Source organism: Rhinopithecus roxellana, chromosome 1 (assembly GCF_007565055.1).
Source record: "Rhinopithecus roxellana isolate Shanxi Qingling chromosome 1, ASM756505v1, whole genome shotgun sequence".
NCBI lineage: Eukaryota > Metazoa > Chordata > Mammalia > Primates > Cercopithecidae > Rhinopithecus > Rhinopithecus roxellana.
In genome coordinates this window covers 160,347,690-160,369,160 of record NC_044549.1, presented here as the reverse complement: position 1 = coordinate 160,369,160, position 21,471 = coordinate 160,347,690, and the positions used below count along the sequence as shown (strand labels likewise).

The following is a 21,471-nucleotide window of genomic DNA, read 5'->3' as shown; positions in this document are numbered from 1 at the left end:
AATTGCATTTAATTGGAAGATTAACTAATTAACTAATTAATTAATTTTGGGGGAAAATGGCATCTTACTGGTTGAACTTCACGTTCATGAACATAGAATCTCCATTGATTTAGGTCTTTTATTGTTTTTCAGCAATTTTCTTTTGTTTTCATAAAGGTCTTACATATCTTTAGTCAGATTTATCCTAGATACCTTATTTTTATGGTTACCGGAATGAGATATTTATAAGAAGTTACATATTCTGATTAGCAAATTACATATTCTGATATGCATACTAGCATATTACTAGTAAAAGTAACAGAAGATGTCAGCGGGTTTGCTGAATATAAGATCAATAATCGGGCCAGGCGCGGTGGCTCAAGCCTGTAATCCCAGTACTTTGGGAGGCCGAGACGGGTGGATCACGAGGTCAGGAGATCGAGACCATCCTGGCGAACACGGTGAAACCCCCGTCTCTACTAAAAAATACAAAAACTAGCCGGGCGAGGTGGCGGGCGCCTGTAGTCCCAGCTACTCGGGAGGCTGAGCCAGGAGAATGGCGTGAACCTGGGAGGCGGAGCTTGCAGTGAGCTGAGATCCGGCCACTGCACTCCAGCCCGGGTGACAGAGCGAGACTCCGTCTCAAAAAAAAAAAAAAAAAAAAAAAAAAAAAAAAGATCAATAATCAAAAATCAATTGCATTCCTAATACTCTACACACCTCTACTAGTTCGTCTATGGATTTCTGTCAGATATCTCACATTCTGGATTTATCAATTTCTGTTATCATGTTATTTAACTTATTCCTTTATTTCCATATTTCCTGTAAACTGAAAGATAGCCCTAAAGGCATGCTTAAATTCAGATTAAACTTTTTTTTTCTGTATTCTCTGGTAATAACCACACTCAGTGCACACTTAGTGGGGTCAGGTGCTGACCATGTGTTCCCCACTCACTGTGAGGTTTCCCATCAACTTTTTAACTAAAAGGTTTCATCCATGGATCTTTGCCTCAATCAGTTGCTTTGTTAGCAGTTGCAAAATAGCAACTTTATAATTCTGTAATTCCTGCCACTTTTCTTTGCTAGAATTCCTCAGTAATAACATACTATCAAATTTTTAGCATGCATATTTGATTTTATAAGGATTTGTAATATTAATCAGAACTCCTGCTCATCTCCTGAATGATACTAAGAGACCTTAGAATTAATGGCCATCAGTTCTTCTCATGTACTATGTTGTTACTGCCTAGTATTTTACATTTATCTTAGCAACTTCCTAAATTAACTATTAATGTTGTTTTATGCAGTCATTACTTATTTAGGTTTACCAACATAGTTTAGTCTTTGCATCCCACCTTATTTTTGGTTACTGTTTTCTAACTTCAGTGTTGGATGTCCTTTCTGCAAGAGTGAAATTTCATTTTGCCCTTACTCTTAAACATAGCTAAGGTGGGTATAGAATTCTAGATTGATAATATTTTTTCTCATTACTTCAAAGATATTATGTTATTCCATTGTCATCTGGCCCCTGATGTTGCAAAAAGCATGAGGTCAGCCTGCATTCATACTAGGTAATCTTTGGTTCTTTAAGATTGTATCTTTGAATTTGGTATTGAGTTTCACTGGAGATGTCTGTGGATTTATTTTTATTTAACTTGCTGGGGATGTGTTGTGCTGCTTTAATCTGAGGAATGAAATTGAATTTCTGCAAAATTCTCATCTATTTTCACTTTGAAATTTTCTTATTTTCTCTCTTGTTCTAGAGTCCTTATGAGATGTATGTGGGACTTTCTCATTCAGTCCTCTAATATTTAACCTTCCGTTTTTTTTCTACTTTTTTATCTCTCTGTACTACAGATATTTGAAGATGGATGATAGCCTCAAACGCTAATTTTGTTTCTTAAGCTGTTTTTAACTTATTCATTTAATTTTAACTAATTTGCTATTTAGCAAGTCTATTGAGTTTTTGACTTCATTTACTACATTTTCTTTGAAACCATTCTATTAAGATCTTAAGTTCTTTTGGTGCTAATTCTCCTGTTTGTTGGATTTATGGAGTCTTCCTTCTCATATTGGTTCCATTTTATCATTTGGGAGTGTGACTCTAAGTTTCCAGTGGCTCAGTCCTTTTTATTTGATCCTCAGGTACTTAATCACCTCTGCACTTGGCATAGCCTCTGGATACCTTGCCTAGCCACCTGTTGCCCTCCTTCTCTCATCTGAAGTCAGAACATTTAATGCCCAGAAGGATTGTTCCACTAAAAGCAGAATGGGACCTGCCGTTGGCACTGGACAAACCCATGTCAATCTATTGCTTTTCCTTTGGAATCCTCTTACGTTAAACCTCAGGTTTATGTGGGCAGCAGAGAAACCAGCCTCTGTGGGTAGGTGGCATGGATGCAGACCCTGAAGTTTTAAATCACCCTTGGGTCCAGGTGCGGTGGCTCATGCCTGTAGTCCCAGCACTTTGGGAGGCCACGACGGGCAGATCACTTGAGCTCAGGAGTTTGAGACCAGCCTGGGCAACATGGCGAAACCCCATCTCTATCAAAAATACAAAAAACTAGCCGGGCTTGACGGTGCAAACCTGTAGTCCCAGCTACTTGGGAGGCTGAAGCGGGAGGTGGAGGTTGCAGTGAACCGAGGTTGTGCCACTGCACTCCAGCCTGGGTGACAGTGAAACACCATCTCAAAAAAAAAAAAAAAAAAAAAATCACCCTTGGCACCTTCTGTATCTGTCACCACAAAAAATGATGAATACTGTCACCCCAAAACTCAGTGGTTTAAAACAAAAACTAGTTCATGGGTCTATGGTTATGGTTTAGGCCGCAGGGCTCTTACATGTCTGGGTGCAGGCTCACTGGTGATGGGAAGCTCACGCTTCTGGGTCAGCTTGTTGTCAGCTGGGGAAACTGGCACCCCGTGTGTCTCTCATATCCCTTCCGCAGGCAAGCCTGGGAATATTCACATGGCCGTGGCACAGGGGCAACAGGGACAAGCCCCCAAAGGTAAGTCGCTTTCAGGCCGCTTTTATCACATTCATTAGCATTCCCAAGCCCAGGGTCAGAGGGAGGAGGTTCTACAGAGTGAGGGGCAAAGGGCATGGTAAAGGGAGGGATGGAGGATGGGGCCGTTCTTCAGCAGGCACTCATTCCTTGTATCCCACTCATCTATCTATTTCCTTGAACTTGTGCCCTTAAAATCAAGAGCAGTCGCTCCTGCCATCAGTGAGCATTCTCTGATTAAAGAATATTTTTACTGAACAAGGGAATACGTTCACACAGTGAAATACAGAAATTCTCTACTGAGATGGAAAGCTGTCTAGCTTAATATGACATTGTGCTTCGTAGTACAGATAAGAGTAACGCACTGGGGGAAACGAGCAGATTAGAAGTTGAGTATGCAGCCTGGGCAGCATGGCAAAACCCTGTCTCTACAAAAAATATGTAAACATTAGCCAGGCATGGTGGCATGTGCCTGGAGACCTCGCTACTTGGGAGACTGAAGTGGGAGGATCACCTGAGCCTGGGAGTTCGAGGCTGCAATGAGCTGAGATCACGCCACTGCACTCCAGCCTGGGTGACAGAGTGAGACCTTGTCTCAAAAAAAAAAAAAAAAAAAAAGTTGAGTACGCACAGTTCCCCAAGCTTTCATTATCCTACAATTTATGCTGGACATAAAGAGCCTACATGCAGAGAGGGACCTGACTCGTGGTGCTTCACGTGTTTATAGGGAAGTTGGAGGAGGCAACAGTAATTATGCAATTTTATAAGAATGAAAGCCCCTGGTAGAGTAATAAATGGCTTTATTCAAAAAGGGGCTCTTCCAAAGGTTCAGGGGCTAGACTTAGTATGTTAGTCCACTGCGCTGATTTGGACCTTTTGAACCATCTCTCCAATATGCTACTATAATGAGGGAGGAAACAAACCTCCAAATTTGTCTTAACCCCTGACCTTTGGGGTTCTACAGCTGGGCTGGGTCACGGGTGGCATATTTAACAACATGAGAACTGGAAGAGTAGTAGAATCTGGACATTTGGGACTGTTGTTCATACCTGTAATAGAAAAAGAGAGAGTGATTCACTTCCCCTTGGCCCCCATGCACTTCTAGGGTCAAACATTTACACCAGATCAGTTGGGATCTGTCATCCTGTCTTAGGGATTACCCAGGTTGTCCTTTTTTCTGGACCCACAAGCTGCCATTTTGTTGTAAGTACATAGCAGGCAGAGGAAGGTGGCCATAGAACACCTGATTAATAGAGTATCCAAGTTTTAGTCTGTCCACAGAAATCAGAACAAAATGAACCATTCGTCTGTTTATCCATTGAAGGGAGCTCGGGTAAGCAGAGGTGATTATCAGCTTGTACAACTTGTAAATAGATGAAGATGGACCAGCTGTCCCTGTAGAAGTCCTCATTGAAGAGTCCAGTATAGTTGGCAAATAATACAGTCTTTGCAGTTAAACATGGCCTCCATAATTGATCACTGGGCATCTCAATCCTTTATGGTGGTTCCATGCCTATGGTGGATTTGAGCACAGGCTGATCGGTCTGTAATGGAGGTGATGGCCACGTATGTTTGATTGACTTTTTCACTCTAAATGCTTTTCACTGGATGTGGTTGCTTCATATAACCATATAGATCAATACTGAGTTTGTAATTAAATCGTTACACGTCCCCAAGGTAGGTGCCACCCAATATATGGTATGTCTTCTCTGGTCCAGTCCTGGTTGGCCCAAAGATCTGACCATACAGATGGGCCATTAGTGGCAGCCCATGCAGCATGTTTAATCTTAGGGCAGGATTCTCTGTGGTCAGATGTCCCATCTGGAGTTCAGCCCATCGCACAGAGTGCGCACAGCTGTGGGCCACCACCCTTGCGCCATCACTGGATGGCTGTAGCATTCCAAAGGCCCTGCTCGCTCGGAGGTGGCTGAGCTCTTTCTTCAGTGATGCTTTCTTGTCAGGTGGCCTGTTTCATAGGTGGCACCTTCATTAAACCAGCAGTTTTGGTAAAACAGTAGGAAAGACACTATTTTTGTCTCCTGCGTGGGCCACCACCTGTTTGGCCCACCCAGAAGATGGCTGAAGGCTGAGGAGCTGGGTTTGGCCCTTAATTGGAAGATCCATTTTCTTCTCGTGATGGGATGTTCTGGAGCATGTCCCACCCATTTATGAAACTTAGTTCAGAATTGCAGGATGAGAATGTCAAATTGAAGACGGTTTTGGATAGGTAGGGCTCAGTGATGCTGGCAGTTGCTTCTCAGCAGCAGGAAGAAGTCTTCAAGTTCACAAGATCGAAGCCTAGAAAAACCAGAGAAGTCTGGTTTGCCAAAGGCTCTAATTAACCGTGCAGTTAGTCCCAGACCCCTGTAGTTCCTTGAGGTCCGAAGGAAATAGAGGCTCTAGGGCAAGGCTTCTTTTACTGCTTTCTGGGCTGATTCTAAGATTCTTTGTTGTTTGGGCCCTCACGCAAATGTGGCCACTTGTCTCATGACTTGGGGGATGGAAGCTATAGGAATATTCCTAGGTTTGGAATGTACTGTCTGACAGCCAGTTTTGCTGCAGGGTCACATTTTTTTTTTCTTCTTCTTCTTCTTTTCTTTTTTTTGTAGTTTGTGGCTATTACAAAGTTTTTATTTAATTGTGAAGTATCTATCTGAGCTGCGACACAGCCCCCAAGATGGCCACTTGAAAGGCAGAGCGCTTGGGTTTTATCCTTGCTCAGGGCCCACCTGTCTTTCGTTAGTGGTGCTGGGTGGCATGTATTCTCTGTGCAGACATGATGGAAATGCCTGCCCATACACCACCAGTTCACACTGTACTGGATTTGTCCAACCCACTGATGCCATATCACTGGGAAATTCAGGGCAATAAAAGTGTGCTATATGCTGTGCTGGTGAAAGCAGGGGGATCTAAAATAATGCATTAGCAACACCCTAGGTTGCAAACCAAGTACCAGGTAGGATGGCAACAAAACATTCCTTCACTTTTATTATGTCAGCACAATGGAAACAAAAGGTGGCCACACTCTTGTTGAAGCTTCCCTAATCCACAGTAGAGTTCCCAGCATCCGTTCGACAGACAGGGATGTTCAGCTTAAAGAAAGCTCTGTATAGGCCAGGTGCAGTGGCTCCTTTGGGAGGCTGAAGCGGGTGGGTCACCTGAGGTTGGGAGTTCGAGACCAGCCTGACCGACATGGAGAAACCCTATCTCTAGTAAAAATACAAAAAAAATCAGCCAGGTGTGGTGACTTATGCCTGTAATCCCAGCTACTCGGGAGGCTGAAGTAGAAGAATTGCTTGAACCTGGGAGGCGGAGGTTGTGGTGAGCCGGGATCGCACCATTGCACTCCAGCCTGGGCAACAAGAGCAGAACTCCATCTCAAAGAAAGAAAGCTCTGTATAGCACCTCTTGTCGGTATAAAACCTGTGTGAGAAGACCAGATACTTCTTCTTCTCCCAGAAAGAGGCATTGTTTCAAATGTTATGCTTGGCAAGCTTTATGAGTAAACGCCATCCTTGGGTATGCATCTGACTGCTCCTGATATGAGTCACCAACAGGGCTCACAATAAATGTATCCAGTGAACAAGTTCTTGCAAAAGAGAAGCACCATCCAGGCACACACACACACACACACCCACCCTACCTCACAAAACCGCAGCTAGTACGTAGTAAGTTTAGGAATATTTAGGGCTTCCTCCTGGGTGGGAGTGAATCAGGGGACGCAACCCCATATCTAATTCTTGTCCCTCTGCTGTCGTTTGCCCCGGACTGAGTTGTATCAGCTCAGACTTAGATCTTTGCTCCACAGGAACTGTGACATCCACTCCAGGTTTTGTATCAGGTCATCTGCTGTTCTGAGCACCCTTAGAGCCCCCTGGCTAGTCCAGCTCTGCCTGTCTCTTTCATTCCATCCATACCTGGCTTTCAGCCATAATGTGTGTTATGCGGGGTTTTTTTCTGGGCTTTTTTTCCTGACATTCAGTGGCCTCATTACTCAGGGCTTGCATTTTGTAAGAAATCCACCTCTTGTTCAAATGACTGACTTGTTTGAGAAGTTTAGTGGCTGAAGACTCGTTTTGTCTCACCTATCCCTCTGGGGCCTTGAGGACTTTCTCTTTCCAGTCCCCTGGCCAATCAGCCAAGCCGTTCACCACTCCCTGAGTCTGTATATTTTCTTTCCAGCGGATGATCAGATGCACTGCCCAGAGCTTTGCCCATTGGGAGTGTTTCCTTTCATTGTTTCTTTCAAGGCTACCCCTGGAATAAGGCTATTAGTGCAGCCAGCACACATTTTCAGCTTGTATCCACGTGGTCCGCTGAGCCATCATCATGAGTGAACCAGGGAAGAAGAGTGAGCCAATATGAGGATATTACTGAGTTAGCCACCACTGTGTGATTGGTTCCTCGATCCCACAGGACTGTCCTCTGAGAAGCTGTGTAAAATGTGCCTCAGGGTGGTCTGGTCCAGGAGAGAAGGAGGAAGAATGCACGCACTGGTTCCTGTGTCCCATTGGTCGGTGTTACCACACAAGGAGTGAATTCCCCTGCACTTGCGAGTTGCACTGTGTGGCCACTGAGCAGGTCCCATGGCAGTGTCCACAGGAAAGCGCCAAGGTGACAGTTGAAGGCCCAAAGCACAGCTATCAGGTTATGCTGGCACGACATGGTCATAGGCCTTGCAGGGCTGGCACTGCAGTGGTGGCTGGATCAAGGGATACGTGAGGCCAAGAGGATGTAACATGTTGCATAATGGTAAGTGAATAAAGTCCTGGAAGATTACATACAGTGTGGTATCTTTTCCATTTAATTATGAGGTACCAAGATTACAAGATAATGCAAACCCTTGATGAATGGGGGATCTGGGAGGTTACCTTGGGAGGGGAAAGATGGGAGGGTGATGAGCTGAAGAAGCATATTGTTACAGTTAAATGTAAGTTGTCACGATTCTAGCTTCAGTGCTGACTACAAACAAAAATAGGGAGGGAGGGAGGAAGGAGGCCATGCATGGACCATGATTAGAGTGTAAGAGTGTTATAAACTCCGGATGATGATTAGTCTGTGTACCTGAGGTTCAAATAAAATGTGCAGGCCGGGCGCGGGGGCTCATGCCTGTAATCCCAGCACTTTAGGAGACCGAGGCCAGTGGATCATGAGGTCAGGAGTTTGAGAACAGCCTGACCAACATGGTGAAATCTCTTCTCTACTAAAGTACAAAAATTAGCCGGGCGTGGCGGTGGGCGCTTTTAATCCCAGCTACTGGGAAGGCTGAGGCAGGAGAATTGCTTGAATCTGGGAGGTGGAGGTTGCAGTGAGCCGAGATCGTGCCACTGGACTCCAGCCTGGGTGACAGAGTGAGACTGTCTCAAAAAAAAAAAAAACAAAAAACAAAAAACAAACCCAAAAAACAACAAAAAAACACACGTGCAAGTGGATGCTTCTAATGTGAACCCTGAACTTAGCTTTCCAGAGGTGTGGCTCTCCGCAAGGGATGCGGCGGCGATGCTTCCCGATGGCCACCAGGGGACGTGCGTGGCCAAGAGCGGGCGCGTCGCGCGGGCTCCCGCAGCCACCTGTGCGGTGGGTTTTGTTTTCGCTACAGGAGAGCTGTGTCCAGCTGGGAGGAGTGGCAGCAGGCACAGCTGTTGGCCGGGGACCCCGGGGGCTCCCCAGGGAGGGCCTCCGCCCAGCGCGCTGCCCCTGGGTTGGGGAGGAAGCATCTGCCAGACCGGCGGGGCCCGACTTCCCCGAGAACTGCGAAGACCCTGGGGCAAGCGCTGGAGGGCCCTCCCGGGAAGGGTCGCTAAACGGGGGCAGGCTGCTGCAGCTAGGCCCCAGCAGGTGTGTTTGGCTTGGAGTATATCTTTGAAAAGATACTTGGCAACATTTAAAAATCGGCAACTGTTTAGCCTGGAAATCCAGGTGACCATTTCTCTGGGTCACTTGGGGCATCTGGCAGCACTTGGACAGCAGCTCGCTCCACACGCACCCCTGCCCGGCTGATGAGATTTGTCATAGTTTTGGTCAAATCAGTATGCCGCGTGACGATTATTCTGGCTATTATCACTATTCAGAACTGAGCCAAGTGGCACACTTCATGCTGTGGTAACATTTCCTTTTTTGCACAACTCTACGTGGAGTATTATTATTATTATTATTATTATTATTATTATTATTTTATCTTTTTGAGACGGAGTTTTGCTCTTGTTGCCCAGGCTGGAGTGCAATGGTGTGATCTCGGCTCACCGCAACCTCTTCGCCTCCCGGGTTCAAGTGATTCTCCTGCCTCAGCCTCCTGAGTAGCGGGGATTACAGGCATGCACTACCATGCCCGGCTAATTTTGTCTTTTTAGTAGAGATGGGGTTTCACCATGTTGGTCAGGCTGGTCTGGAACTCCCGACCTCAGGTCATCAGCCCACTTCAGCCTCCCGAAGTGCTGAGATTACAGGCGTGAGTGACCGCACTCGGCCTATGTTGTTTTCTATGTACATAGAATATGGCAATAAAACCCAAACAGTCCACCGGTTGTCTCCCCAGCCCTCCTCCTACCTGGGCCCTTTCCATCTACCTGGTGCCCGGTGGTTCCTGGCATTGCCCTTTATGTGAGTGGTTTCCATTTTTTTTTTTTTTTTAGCAGAGAAATCCCCCTCTTCAATCTAAATTATGCATGAAACTCCATTATATGAAACGGGAAATATGGTATGAATATCAATGACTAATTTACATTGACAACATTTACTTATTATAAAGTCAGTGCATAGGAACAATGGGATTAATTTGCAAAGTCCACAGTTTGGGTAAGTAAGGAGATAACTGCAGCTGCAGCTTCATGGTCGGATTCGCCCTGTGGCTGCGTCTGAGTTGCCCAGGATGGAGGAGTCCAGGCTTGCCCAGTGAGGTGGTGGCGGGGTTTTTAGCAGCTCGCTTCACACTCTGCGTGGCCTTGCACTGACGGTGGCTGCACGAGGTGAATTACCCTGGGCAGGGGCCACGGAGGCCGAGGGGCTCCCAGTGTCCGTGTTTGCTGTTGAAGGCTGGAGAGTGTTTTAAGTGTTTGCATATATTTTACTCATAAAATCGGGTATCTGTGAGTCTGAAGCACCTCTGAGAGTTCACAGGATGCACTTCAGAAACTGCCACAAAGGAGGGAAGTGGTGGTTGCTGAGGAGGGGCCCCAAAGACCTGCTGTGTTTCCATGGCAACAGAAGTTTGCTTTTCATGCTAGTGAAGAGGACTGCAGCTGGGTGGCCCAGAGAATGGGCCAGCTCTGGGTCTATCTTCCCCCACCTGGGGTCTCTTCAGTGGTCTGGCTGGAAGCCAGGCTGAGCTCGGCACAGGGCTGTGGCACAGGGGGCGCCTCAGGCCCGGGTTAAGGGGGCCCCTTCAGGAACACACTTGTTCTCCCTCTGGGTCTGTCTGCAGACATCTAGCTCTGGCCCTGCCCTGTCATCCCAGCAGCCCGCAGTGGGGTGGTCCCAGGCCACGCCCAGAAGACAGCCAGGCCTCGGCTCACACCCGGCTCCATCACTAACCTCCCTTCCACTTGGCTTTCTCCTTGGGTCTCCCCGTTTCACTGTCCTTAAAGATTGGGAGTTCTATTGCCACAGGCCCCCCTGCCCCCTATTACAGAAAACCCCACAGATGCTGTAGTCTTCCAGAGCCTGGCTGAGCAACAGTTTTCTGCCACTCTTGTGGGTAGTAAGAAAACCTGGCAGAGGCGTGCCCAAGGGATGGCACCGCCCTCGGCCTTCCTCCCTCCCTCCCTAAGAGCAAGGCCACAGAACTGGCTGCTTGTGGAAGGGGATGTGAGCAGACCGCCGTTGGCCTCATCTCCTAGTGCCCCTTGTGGCCACGGGTGCCAACACCCTTTCCTGGGGCCTCAGGTTGCCATGATGGCTCCCCTGGCTCCCTGCCCCTCCCCCCATGGGCACATCCCTTCCTCCTCTCACATCTTTGCTTGGACCTGCCTGGCTGTGACTGCTCTGGGAGCAGGGCTGGTGGGTGCACAGTTTGGGTTCCACAAGGCGCCTGGGTTGAACAGCTCCCAGACAGCCTGGATTAGAGAAGACAAATGCACCCACAGCTGTGTTCTCCAGGACCCATAATGCTTAGCTGTTAGAACATGGGGTGGCTGCTGTTGGGCTGTGGGTTGCCATTTTGGGTTGATGTAATTTTTGCTCCTTCAGCTACTGAGGTGCCTAGACATAGGTCCTGAATTGGCTTTTAAAAAATTATTTATTTATTTATTTATTTATTTTTTTGAGACGGAGTCTCGCTCTGTTGCCCGGGCTGGAGTGCAGTGGCTGGGTCTCAACTCATTGCAAGCTCCGCCTCCCGGGTTTACGCCATTCTCCTGCCTCAGCCTCCCGAGTAGCTGGGACTACAGGCGCCCACCACCTCGCCCGGCTAGTTTTTTGTATTTTTTAGTAGAGATAGGGTTTCACCGTGTTAGCCAGGATGGTCTCGATCTCCTGACCTCGTGATCCGCCCATCTCGGCCTCCCAAAGTGCTGGGATTACAGGCTTGAGCCACCGCGCCCGGCCTTTGTTTTTTTTAAGGACAGAATCTTGCTCTGTTGCCCAGGCTGGAGTGCGGTGGCTTACTGCAACCTCCACCTCCCAGGGTCAAGGAATTCTCATGTCTCAGCCTCCTGAGTAGCTGGGACTGCAGGTGTGCGTCACCATGCCCAGCTAATTTTTGTATTTTTAGTACAGATGGGGTTTCACCATGTTGGCCAGGCTGGTCTTGAACTCCCCAGGTGATCTGCCCACCTCAGTCCGGCAAAGTGCTGAGATTATAGGCATGAGGCACTGAACTTGGCCCTGAATTGCTTTTTTTAAAATTATGGTAAAATAAATAAAATTGACCATCTTAACCATTTTTAGGTGTACAGTTCAGTAGCATTAAGTGCTTTCATTCATACTGTTGTGGAACCACCACCATGACCATCCATCTCCAGAACTTTTCTTTTTTTTTTTTTTTTTTTTTTGAGACGGAGTCTCGCTCTCTCGCCCAGGCTGGAGTGCAGTGGCTGGATCTCAGCTCACTGCAAGCTCCGCCTCCCAGCTTTAGGCCATTCTCCTGCCTCAGCCTCCCAAGTAGCTGGGACTACAGGCGCCCGCCACCTCGCCCGGCTAGTTTTTTTGTATTTTTTAGTAGAGACGGGGTTTCACCGTGTTCGCCAGGATGGTCTTGATCTCCTGACCTCGTGATCCGCCCGTCTCGGCCTCCCAAAGTGCTGGGATTACAGGCTTGAGCCACCGCGCCCGGCCTCCAGAACTTTTCATCTTCCCAAACTGAAACTGTACTCATTAAATAATAACTCCCATTCCCCCTTCCACCGGCCCCTGGCAACCACCCTTCTAGATTTTGTCTCCATGATTTTGACCACCCTAGGTACCTCCTATAAGTGGAATCATGCAGTATCTGTCTGTCCATGTCTGGCTTATTTCACGTGGCATAACGTCCTCGGGTTTCATCTGTATTGTAGCTTGTGGCAGAACTTCCTTCCTCTTTAAGGCTATCTGTATTGCTTTTGAGTAGTTTATACAAGTATAAACAGTACAAAATATGGAAATCTCGAGATCACCATCTTCTTCAAACTCTACTCTTCTTACCTCCAGCGGGGCACAGAAACTCAGGTGTTCCCCCACGTAGCATGAAGCGGCCCCTTCATTTCCGCAGCTTCTCCCTGGGGCAGCAGGAGTGCGGTCACCCTCCTTCAGTGAGCTCCCTCTTCCTAGTTCACAAAGCTCTGTGACATCTGGCCTCAGTGGGAGGCGTGTGGAGCACATTATTTTCTCATCTGTCCCCTGGGGCTGGAGGGTGGTTGTGTGTTCCTTGCCCCAGGCCCCAGAGCTCTGGCCAGCCTTCCTCGAAAGCTCCCAGGATCCAGGGACTGTGCTGCTCCCTACACCCTCTGCTCTGCCTCTGGGTCTCCACAGTGCCCAGAGGGGCAAGGGGCTCTGAGGGCTGAAGCCAGAATATGGGAAGGGTCAGGAATTCGAAAATACCAAGACAGGAGGCAGTGGAGGTGTTTTTTTTTTTTTTTTTTTTTAATCAACTTTTATTTTAAGTTCCAGGGTACATGTGCAGGATGTACATAGGTAAACATGTGTTACATAGGCAAACGTGTGCCATGGTGCATGGTGGTTTGCTGCACAGATCAACCCATCACTTAGGTATTAAGCCCAGCATCCATTAGCTCCTTTGTTTTTTTTTTTTTTTTTTTTTTTTAAGATGGAGTTTTGCTCTGTTGCCAGGCTGGAGTGCAATGGTACAATCTCGGCTCACTGCAACCTCTGCCTCCCGGGTTCAAGCGATTCTTCTGCCTCAGCCTCCCAAGTAGCTGGGATTACAGGAATATGCCACCACGCCCAGCTACTTTTTTGTATTTCGTAGAAACGGGGTTTCACCATGTTGGCCAGGCTGGTCTGGAACTCCTGACCTCAGGTGATCCACCCGCCACGGCCTCGCAAAGTGCTGGGATTACAGGCATGAGCCACCGCACCCAGCCCATTAGCTACTTCTTAAAAGGATCTTTCTTCCAATGCAGCTGTGGATCCAGTGAGAATTAGGGTTTACTTCAGACACCCGCCAACTGACACCATTTCTCATCTCCTTCCTCCTTCGGTGAAATCAGCCTCAGACTTGCACCCACCCTAGAGCGTCTTTGATTCCAACAGTGTCTCACAAATATTGCAATGCACACACACCACTGGGACTCGGTTATGATGCAGATGATTCTATTTTAGTTGGTCTTTGTGGGGCCTGGATCCTGCAATTCTAACCAGCTGCCAGGTGACATCCACTTTGTGGACAAGGCTTAGGAATTCCTGGCTCCCATTTCAGACCTATTGCATCTCAATTTCTTGGAGGAAGGCTGGTCGGCTCCCCCAGGGCATGCTGCCGTGATGAGTTAATGCCTGGGTTTAGAGGCTGGTCCTCCATGGGGCAGCTGAATGGTACTGCCCCCCTGGCTCAGATATTCACTCTCTAGGGTTGAAGCTGTGTCCAGGGGCAGTGAGTCACCATAGGAAAACCAGAGGGGCTCCTTCTTCCTACTGTCAACAGCATCCTCAACTGCCAATGGAGAGCCAGCTGTGTGCAGAGGTTGCCAAGATTACAGGGGCTCAAAGGTGCTGGCCCTGCTTCTAGAACGTCCGTGACTGGCTGGGGCGCCGCCAGGGCTAAAAGAGCTGAAGGAGCAGAGGATCTGAAGGTCACTGTCTTACTTTTTTCTTTTTTTTGACGGAGTCTCACTCTGTCGCCCAGGCTAGATTGCAGTGGCATGATCTCGGCTCACTACAAGCTTCGCCTCCCGGGTTCACGCCATTCTCCTGCCTCAGCCTCCCAAGTAGCTGGGACTTATAGGTGCCCGCCACCACGCCTGGCTAATTTTTTGTATTTTCAGTAGAGATGAGGTTTCACCATGTTAGCCAGGATGGTCTTGATCTCCTGACCTTGTGATCTGCCTGTCTCGGCCTCCCAAAGTGCAGGGATTACAGGCATGAGTCACCACACCCGGCCCATTGTCTTACTTCAAAAGTGAAAAGCCAGTGTCCCCTTCGGGGAGGACCCCCACAACTCAGCCCAGAGCTGGCTGCTGGGGATGTGTTCACCCACCCAGTTCCCTACAGGTGTCTCATCATGCCCTCTGTCCACCATGGGTCCCAGCGCTCGGCTGAAAACTGCCCTCAGCTTCCAATCTTGACTATAACAAAGTTTAAGGTCCAGGGAACTAAAAGTAAATTATGTTCTCCAGCTCCCTCACACCCAGGTGAGTCAATCACTTTTGCAACATTCACCTGCTCATTTCCTGGCATTCTGGTGCCTCTCTGGGGATTAAGATAACGCTAAGGGAAGCGCGCTGCTAGGTTACTGAAGTCCAGGAAGGTCACAGGCAGGCAGGATGGGCTTATTCTCTCCGTTACACAAAGGGGGAACTAAGGTTCAGCGAGATGACCAGCGCCATGTCGGGGGCTAGTCAATGGCAGAGCTGGACTCAACCCCACGTCTGCTGGCTCCCAGCCTGACTTTCTTCCCACCACCCTTAGCTCTTTGCTTAAACATTTACTCCCTGGTGCTGGGGATGTGGCTATTTAGAAGGGGTGGTTTTACCAGACAGTTTTTTAGGAGGTCACAGAAACCCTTGTTTTAAAAAGGCCCTGTGGTCTCAAACAGCCACCCCTCAGCCAAGCTGCTGGCTGCATGGTCCGCTGCTCGCTGTCTGTGGAGGCCTCACCTGGCTCTGCGTTTTGCTTTCCTTCCTCACTGAGCAGACTCTTGGCTCCTGCTACTACTCCTCCAACTGTCCTCCACCCACCTTTGCCCTCCTAGGGGGAGGCTCGAATGGTTACACTGGGATCCTCATTGCTTAGCGAGGCCCACATCATCACTACACAGGCAGGGGGCTCCCAGACCCACTGCCTCACCTGGACCGCGCCCTCCTCAGCTGAGGCTCCTCCATTCCACTGCCCTGGAGGAGCCGACCGTGCCAGGGTCAGCTCAGCCGTGTTCCTGCTCCGGCCCAGCTGGTACACAGGATCCCCTCCCATCAGCAGCACTGGGCTCCAGATACACCACGGGTGCTGCTTCCTTAGATCATCCCAGACAGCCCGATGCTCCAAGCTGGCCAGCAGCCACAAGAGCAGCCCCAGAGCTCCAGCTCAAAGCCCACAGGGGCTGCCTCCATTTCCAGCAACACTCAGCAGAGGCAAGGATGGGGCTGGGAGTCAGGCGAACCTAGATCCTGAGCCCACCTCCCCACTGGCTTGCCCTGTGCCTTGGGATAGAGCCCCGATTTCATTTCTAAAAATGTGGTCCTATAACCTGCCCCCTTGGAGTCACTATCATCGCTACTGGACGTGGTCGTGAATGTAGGTGCTTGCACACAGGGTTGCTCAAACATTGTTCCATCCCTCCTTTTTCCAGCCAACTGAGCAGCTCAAGATCAGGCTGCATCTTGGGAAGGAAATGGCGCATTTAGGGCAAGATCATTAATCATCACAGTGTAAACACAATCCTTAGCTTGCTCTAAAGCTCTTTCCAGGGGAAGGAGGACGTTAATATAAATGAGAACCTGCACATTTACCTAAAACTCAGCCCTGCTATACCATCCCCCAAGATGGAGAGAAAACCTGAAGTCCAGCAGTTGAGCAAGGGGCACCCACAGAGCATGGGTGGAGGGCCACAGGCTAGACACAAGCTTGAATGGAAACTGTTTCAGGCCGGGTTTTACGGTCTTCATCTGGTTCAATAAGAAAGCCTTGTGCAACTGGCCGAGCCAATATTTTATTAAAAAACGCATAAACACGTGTACAATGGTAACAAAGGCAGAGACGGAGAGGAGACGCGAGATCTCCTTAGGGACAGGCTGACCACATAGTGTTTCTACAGGCACGCCTCGCTTCAGGAAAGAGGGTATCTCTAAGACTGGACTGACAAGCTAGATAAATTAGGAGGGGGCTTTGTTTCTTAAGGCGCTTCACTCCCCCCTGAGGAGTGAAGTAGAAGGGATTTAGGCAGGAGTATTCACAAACCCCTCCAGCTGTGCTAAGTGGGGTTCATCAGTACCTGAGGTGGTTCTAGAAACAGGAAGGCAGAAAACAGATTTCCCTGGAGGCTGCTTTCCTTTTCCAGAAGGGGAGGAATATTCTCCCCAGAAGGCTGGAGGAAGAGTTTCCGGCTGGCTCAGGAGCTCAGGGAGCTGGCTTCCTGGGAGAGCAGGAAGAGGGGGCAGGCCTTTCCTGGTTCCCACCAGCCTGACAGGACTTTGGCACAGGAACACAGGTCCACAGGCCTCGCCTGGAGTACACGTCCTCTTTGCAAAGCTCCTGAGGGGCCTAGGGGTTGTGGCCTCATCAGATGGCTGCATCTTGGGAAGGAAATGGCAAAGTCAGGACAGCTTGCCAGGGATGTGGTCCACCCACAAGCCACACTCCCCAGGTTGGACTCCAAGTTCTGCTCGGGGGGCACCTCTGTCCTCCACCCAGTGCCGACTTTCACTGAGACTATTCCATTTTTTAAAAATACATTTCCAAACAAGAAAAAAACTTTGGTAGCACAGAGGAGACTCCCATCCCCACGCCCCACACCTCAGTCTTACCTCAGCAATAACCTCCATAAGCCCTTTGGTGGTTTCTTTTGGTGATTCTTCCATAATTTAAAAAACCAACTTATACCAATATTTATAGATTTATCCTGTTAGACATCACCTATTAACTTCTTTTTCCCCCTACATTCTCTACTTTTAAAAAATCATTCTTTTTTGTCTTAAACAGCTTTACTGGGATATTTTAATAATTCACATACCATACAATTCTCCCATCTAAAGTGTTTTTCAGTATGTTCACAGGACTGCGCAACCACAATTTTAGAACCTTTATATCACCTCAAAAAGAAACCTCATCCTCATTAGCAGTCACCCCTGAGTCTCCTCCCCGAAGCCCCAGGCTGCCATAGGTCTACTTTCTGTCTCTATGAATCTGCCTGTTCTAGACAATTTTTATTAGAGGAATCCTACACTCCATGGGCTTAGTGTAGGATTCCATGAGTAATGCCCTCAAACAGGAGGCAAGTTAAATAAACTGCCCAGTCATGCCATGGACTTAATGCTGCAACCCACAGAGCCACTAAGAATTCCTAATGATGCTGGGAAAATGTTTGATAGGTGGCTAAGTAGGAGAAAAAACAGGTTATGAAACATGAAGTTTGATCCTTGTATTTTTTCAGAGAGAAAATACCAAAAGGATAGACACTCAGTGCTACTTCTGGGTAGTGTGATGACAGATGGCTTTTTCTTAATTTTTTAAAATACATTTTTGTTTTTTTTAGAGACAGAGTCTCACTATGTTGCTCAGGTTGGTCTCAAACTCCTGGGCTCAGGTGATCCTCTTGCCTCAGCCACCTGAGTAGCCGATACTATAGGTACATACCACTGTCCCTGGCTCAGACGGTTTCTATTAAAAATATGTTTTTATCTGTATTTTCTAAAAACCTACATTTTATTTTTGTCATTAGGAAACTTAAGAAAAAGCTGGCTGGGTGCGGTGGTTCATGTCTATAATCCCAGCATTTTCAGAGGCTGAAGTGGGAGGGCTGCTTGAGCCCAGGAGTTTGAGACCAGCCTGGGCAACATGGTGAGACTCCATCTCTAAAAAAAAAAAAAAAAAAAAAAAATTGAAATTAGGCATGGTGATGCTGCCCACATGTAGTCCCAGGTACTCAGGAGGCTGAGGTTGAAGGATCACTTGAGCCTGGGAGGCAGAGGCTGCAGTGAGCTCTGATCGCACCACTGCACCAGCCTGGACAACACAGCAAAACCCAATCTCAAAAAAAAAAAAAAAGAAAAGAAAAGAAAAGTAAAGAAAGCGAGAAAGCAAGCAAGCAAGCAAGAGAAAAAAGCTTGGCCACCCGAGGCTGAAATGCTAGGGCATCCTTGGATGTGTGGAGATGGGCATGTGAGGGGAGATTCTGGGGCCACATCTCCCCCTTTGCCGGCCCCTGTGATCTAATACTACTTCTAAAGTCCCCTTGGGACACAGCCTTCTCAACAGCAGGGTTTATCCCTATGGCTGAAGTCAAGAACAAGCCATCCCCTGTTCCTGAGAGATCCTCTGTGCACAGATAACCAGAACTCACCTGTGGACTGGGTTACACATGAGATCTTGTAGGACAGCCATATGCTTGCCATGCAGAGGAAGGTGGCCATGAAACCAAAGATCTGCAGTGGAGAGAGGGGAGAGGAAGTTCACGGGCCGTAGGGCCAATTACTCGGGCAATCCTGTCTGCTTCTCATCTCTGCGCTTGTTCCCTTCATGCCTCCGGCCAGAAAGGAGCTTGGAGAGTCATCTAACCCGACCACCTCATCCTGGATGAGGTGCAGAGAGGATGCCCCAAGAGGCCCAGCCACTGGCCCCGGTCCCCCAGGTTGGGCCAGGTCAGGGCTGGCAGCCAGGCCTCTCGGTCTTTTGGCAGCCTCAGTGCCTGGTTTGGGTTTACATTTACAAGAGAGCTGGGGCTAAGCCAATGGACTTGGATTATCCTAGACCAGTAGAGAAGAAAAGGGTGAAATTTTAATTTGGGTTTAAAAAAAAGTTCACATGACCTGTGGTGTAGTGGCGTTGTTCGCATTTCATTTGTAATGGTTTTCCGTTCCGTTCTGGCTTTACAGCCGTATAAGAGCCAGAAGCCGAGGCCTTTACATCTAGGTTTATGTTTGTACATATTAAACAATATTAGACTAAACTAAGTTAAGGCAGCACCCTTTCCCTTTCTCAGGGTCATCTGGCGCTGAAGTGTGAGGAAGGCTGACCTAGTGCAGCCCCCTCACTTGTAGATGAGATTCGGGTGCTGGGAAAGGAAGAGCGCCTGTGGGGAGGCTCATCAAATGGTCGAGGGAGAGGCAGTAGCTTCTTCTGGAATCTCTGGGCTTTGAAGCCTGCAGCCATTTTCCTTGCTTGTGAACAACACTGGGAGCTGCAGTGGTGAAAACTTACTGACCACTTTACTACATCCCTACCAGGGTGCGAGGCCCTGTGGGTGTATTGATTCCTTTAACCCTCACAACTCAGCTGGGCGGGAGCTACGATTACCCACCCCTGCTCCTCCATTTCACAACTAAAGAAACAGAGGTACAGGCGGTCAACTATTTTGCCAAAGGCCACAGAGCCAGCAAGGGCCCGATATGGGATGGGAGCCCTGGGAGCCTGACTCCAGAGTCCGCGCTCTGCAGTACCCAGTGCCTGGGTATTCTCGGACCCACGCGACGGCCTCCACTTCATTACACCAGCACTGGCGTCCGGTAAGAATGGCACAGGGGCAGCTAAAGGGTAGGGTTTTCAACAAGGTTTGGTTTTCTTTTCAAGCCCAGATGCTGCTTTACATAAACAGCTGCCCCTACTTCTTCCCTGGGCTCCTTTTCCTGGGCTCCTTTTGTACCAGTTGTCTGCAGCACATAATCAGCCTATTAAGAGCCTGTCCCGGCCTCTCATTGTCTGTTCTGCACAATTAGCACGTTATATACCATCCCAGTCTCCAAGTGTCTGCATTGCATAATTGAACAGTTTATTATATCGCTACAGAATGCTATTCTAGACTACAATGCCTTGTTTGCTAATTGTTTCATGTGTCTTGTCTCCTAAGTTAGATGACCACTTTCTTATAAGCAGGGACTATATTTGAAAAATTTCTTCTAACTTCCTCATAGCCCAGGTTTGGTCCTAGGCACAAAACAGCATATGATGAATGTTAGCTATAGACATTCCAGGGCTAAACAGTTACGTGCAACCTGAATTACCAAACACAGTGGAGTCACCCCAAGTGGGCCCGAAAACACAGTGGGCACAGGTCTACTGCGTGCCTCTTCCAGCATCCTGCACTGTAGCTGGGCAGGTATTAAGCTGCAGGGGGCAACCATCCCTCTCTTCAGAGAGGGCAGAGAGAGGGGGCAGAGGGGTGGGGCGGTGGGCTGTGGGAGGGCCATGTGGAGCATCAGTGTTGGGAGGTTTGGCCACCCTCTACAGTGACCTTCTGCCCCCATGCTGACCTTCAGAGGACAGACTCCATCCCTCAGTGGAACTCCAGGAGCCAACCCACTCCCAGGCCAAAGTCTGGAAAATTTTGGTAATATGTGTAAGTGAAAGACAATGAATGTCACATACAGAAAGAGCTTTTCTTTTTCTCTTTTTCTTTTTTTAAGACACAGGGTCTCAGTATGTTGTCCAGGCCAGACTCGAACTCCCGGGTACAAGCATTCCTCCCGAGGGCCTGGAACTACAGGTGCATGCTACCACGTCTGGCTTGAGAGAGCTTTTCGTAAAACTCATTTTTAAAATCTCGTCTACTCATCAGTGAAGCAAATCAGTGTTGGCCCACAGGTCACTGAACTATAAACAGTTAGCTAAATCAGAAATCAGATGACAGGAATCTATGAATCTTTAAAAAATAGTATATACATCTGTATGTATATACATATATATGTATGTATATATCTCACAGGACTGTATTTTTGTATATTTCCATCTGCTTCTATTTATGGCTATCAGATGGATCAATTTTTGCTTCTGAAAGATACAGGAGTATTATTTCCTGGCCTGAATACTGTTAAAAATCAGGAATGGCAAAGCTCAGGCTCATGGCATATATCTCTAATTGATCACAGTACACTTCCCACTGGGCCCAAAAGAGGTCCCAGAATCTGTCTCTGCATAGTGTTGAGACATCCAACGAGCAAACGATCACAGTGGGTGTGTGAATTAAAACCCGCTTGGCCCCCTGATTTCAGTAGTGGCTGTAAGAGAGAGAGGCCTTGGCTGCTGGGGCTCTGTGAATTTGCCGGCAGCCCTGACAATCCACCTTCTGGGACTAGACGCCTCCGCTTAAGGCTCTTTGAAGAGAGCTGATGACTGGATCAAGGTAGGTGTTGATTCTATGAAAGGAATGCCCCAGAAACCAAACCCTTCTCTTCCCCCATCAGGAAGAAAATGA

The 21,471-nt window shown here is 48.2% G+C and overlaps 1 protein-coding gene across 1 annotated transcript in view; it reads right to left on the bottom strand.

The window, feature by feature from the left end:
• Window positions 1–16,256: 16,256 nt before the first annotated feature.
• CMTM7 (CKLF like MARVEL transmembrane domain containing 7) overlaps window positions 16,257–21,471 on the bottom strand; it is a 66,597-nt gene continuing 61,382 nt past the window's right edge. The window contains exons 4-5 of the mRNA XM_030932697.1: window positions 18,625–18,706; window positions 16,257–16,858 (exon numbers count right to left, since the gene is read on the bottom strand). Of these exons, the coding sequence (XP_030788557.1) occupies window positions 16,845–16,858; window positions 18,625–18,706 (96 nt within the window). The 3' untranslated portion in view covers window positions 16,257–16,844. The remainder of the gene's footprint in view (window positions 16,859–18,624; window positions 18,707–21,471) is intronic.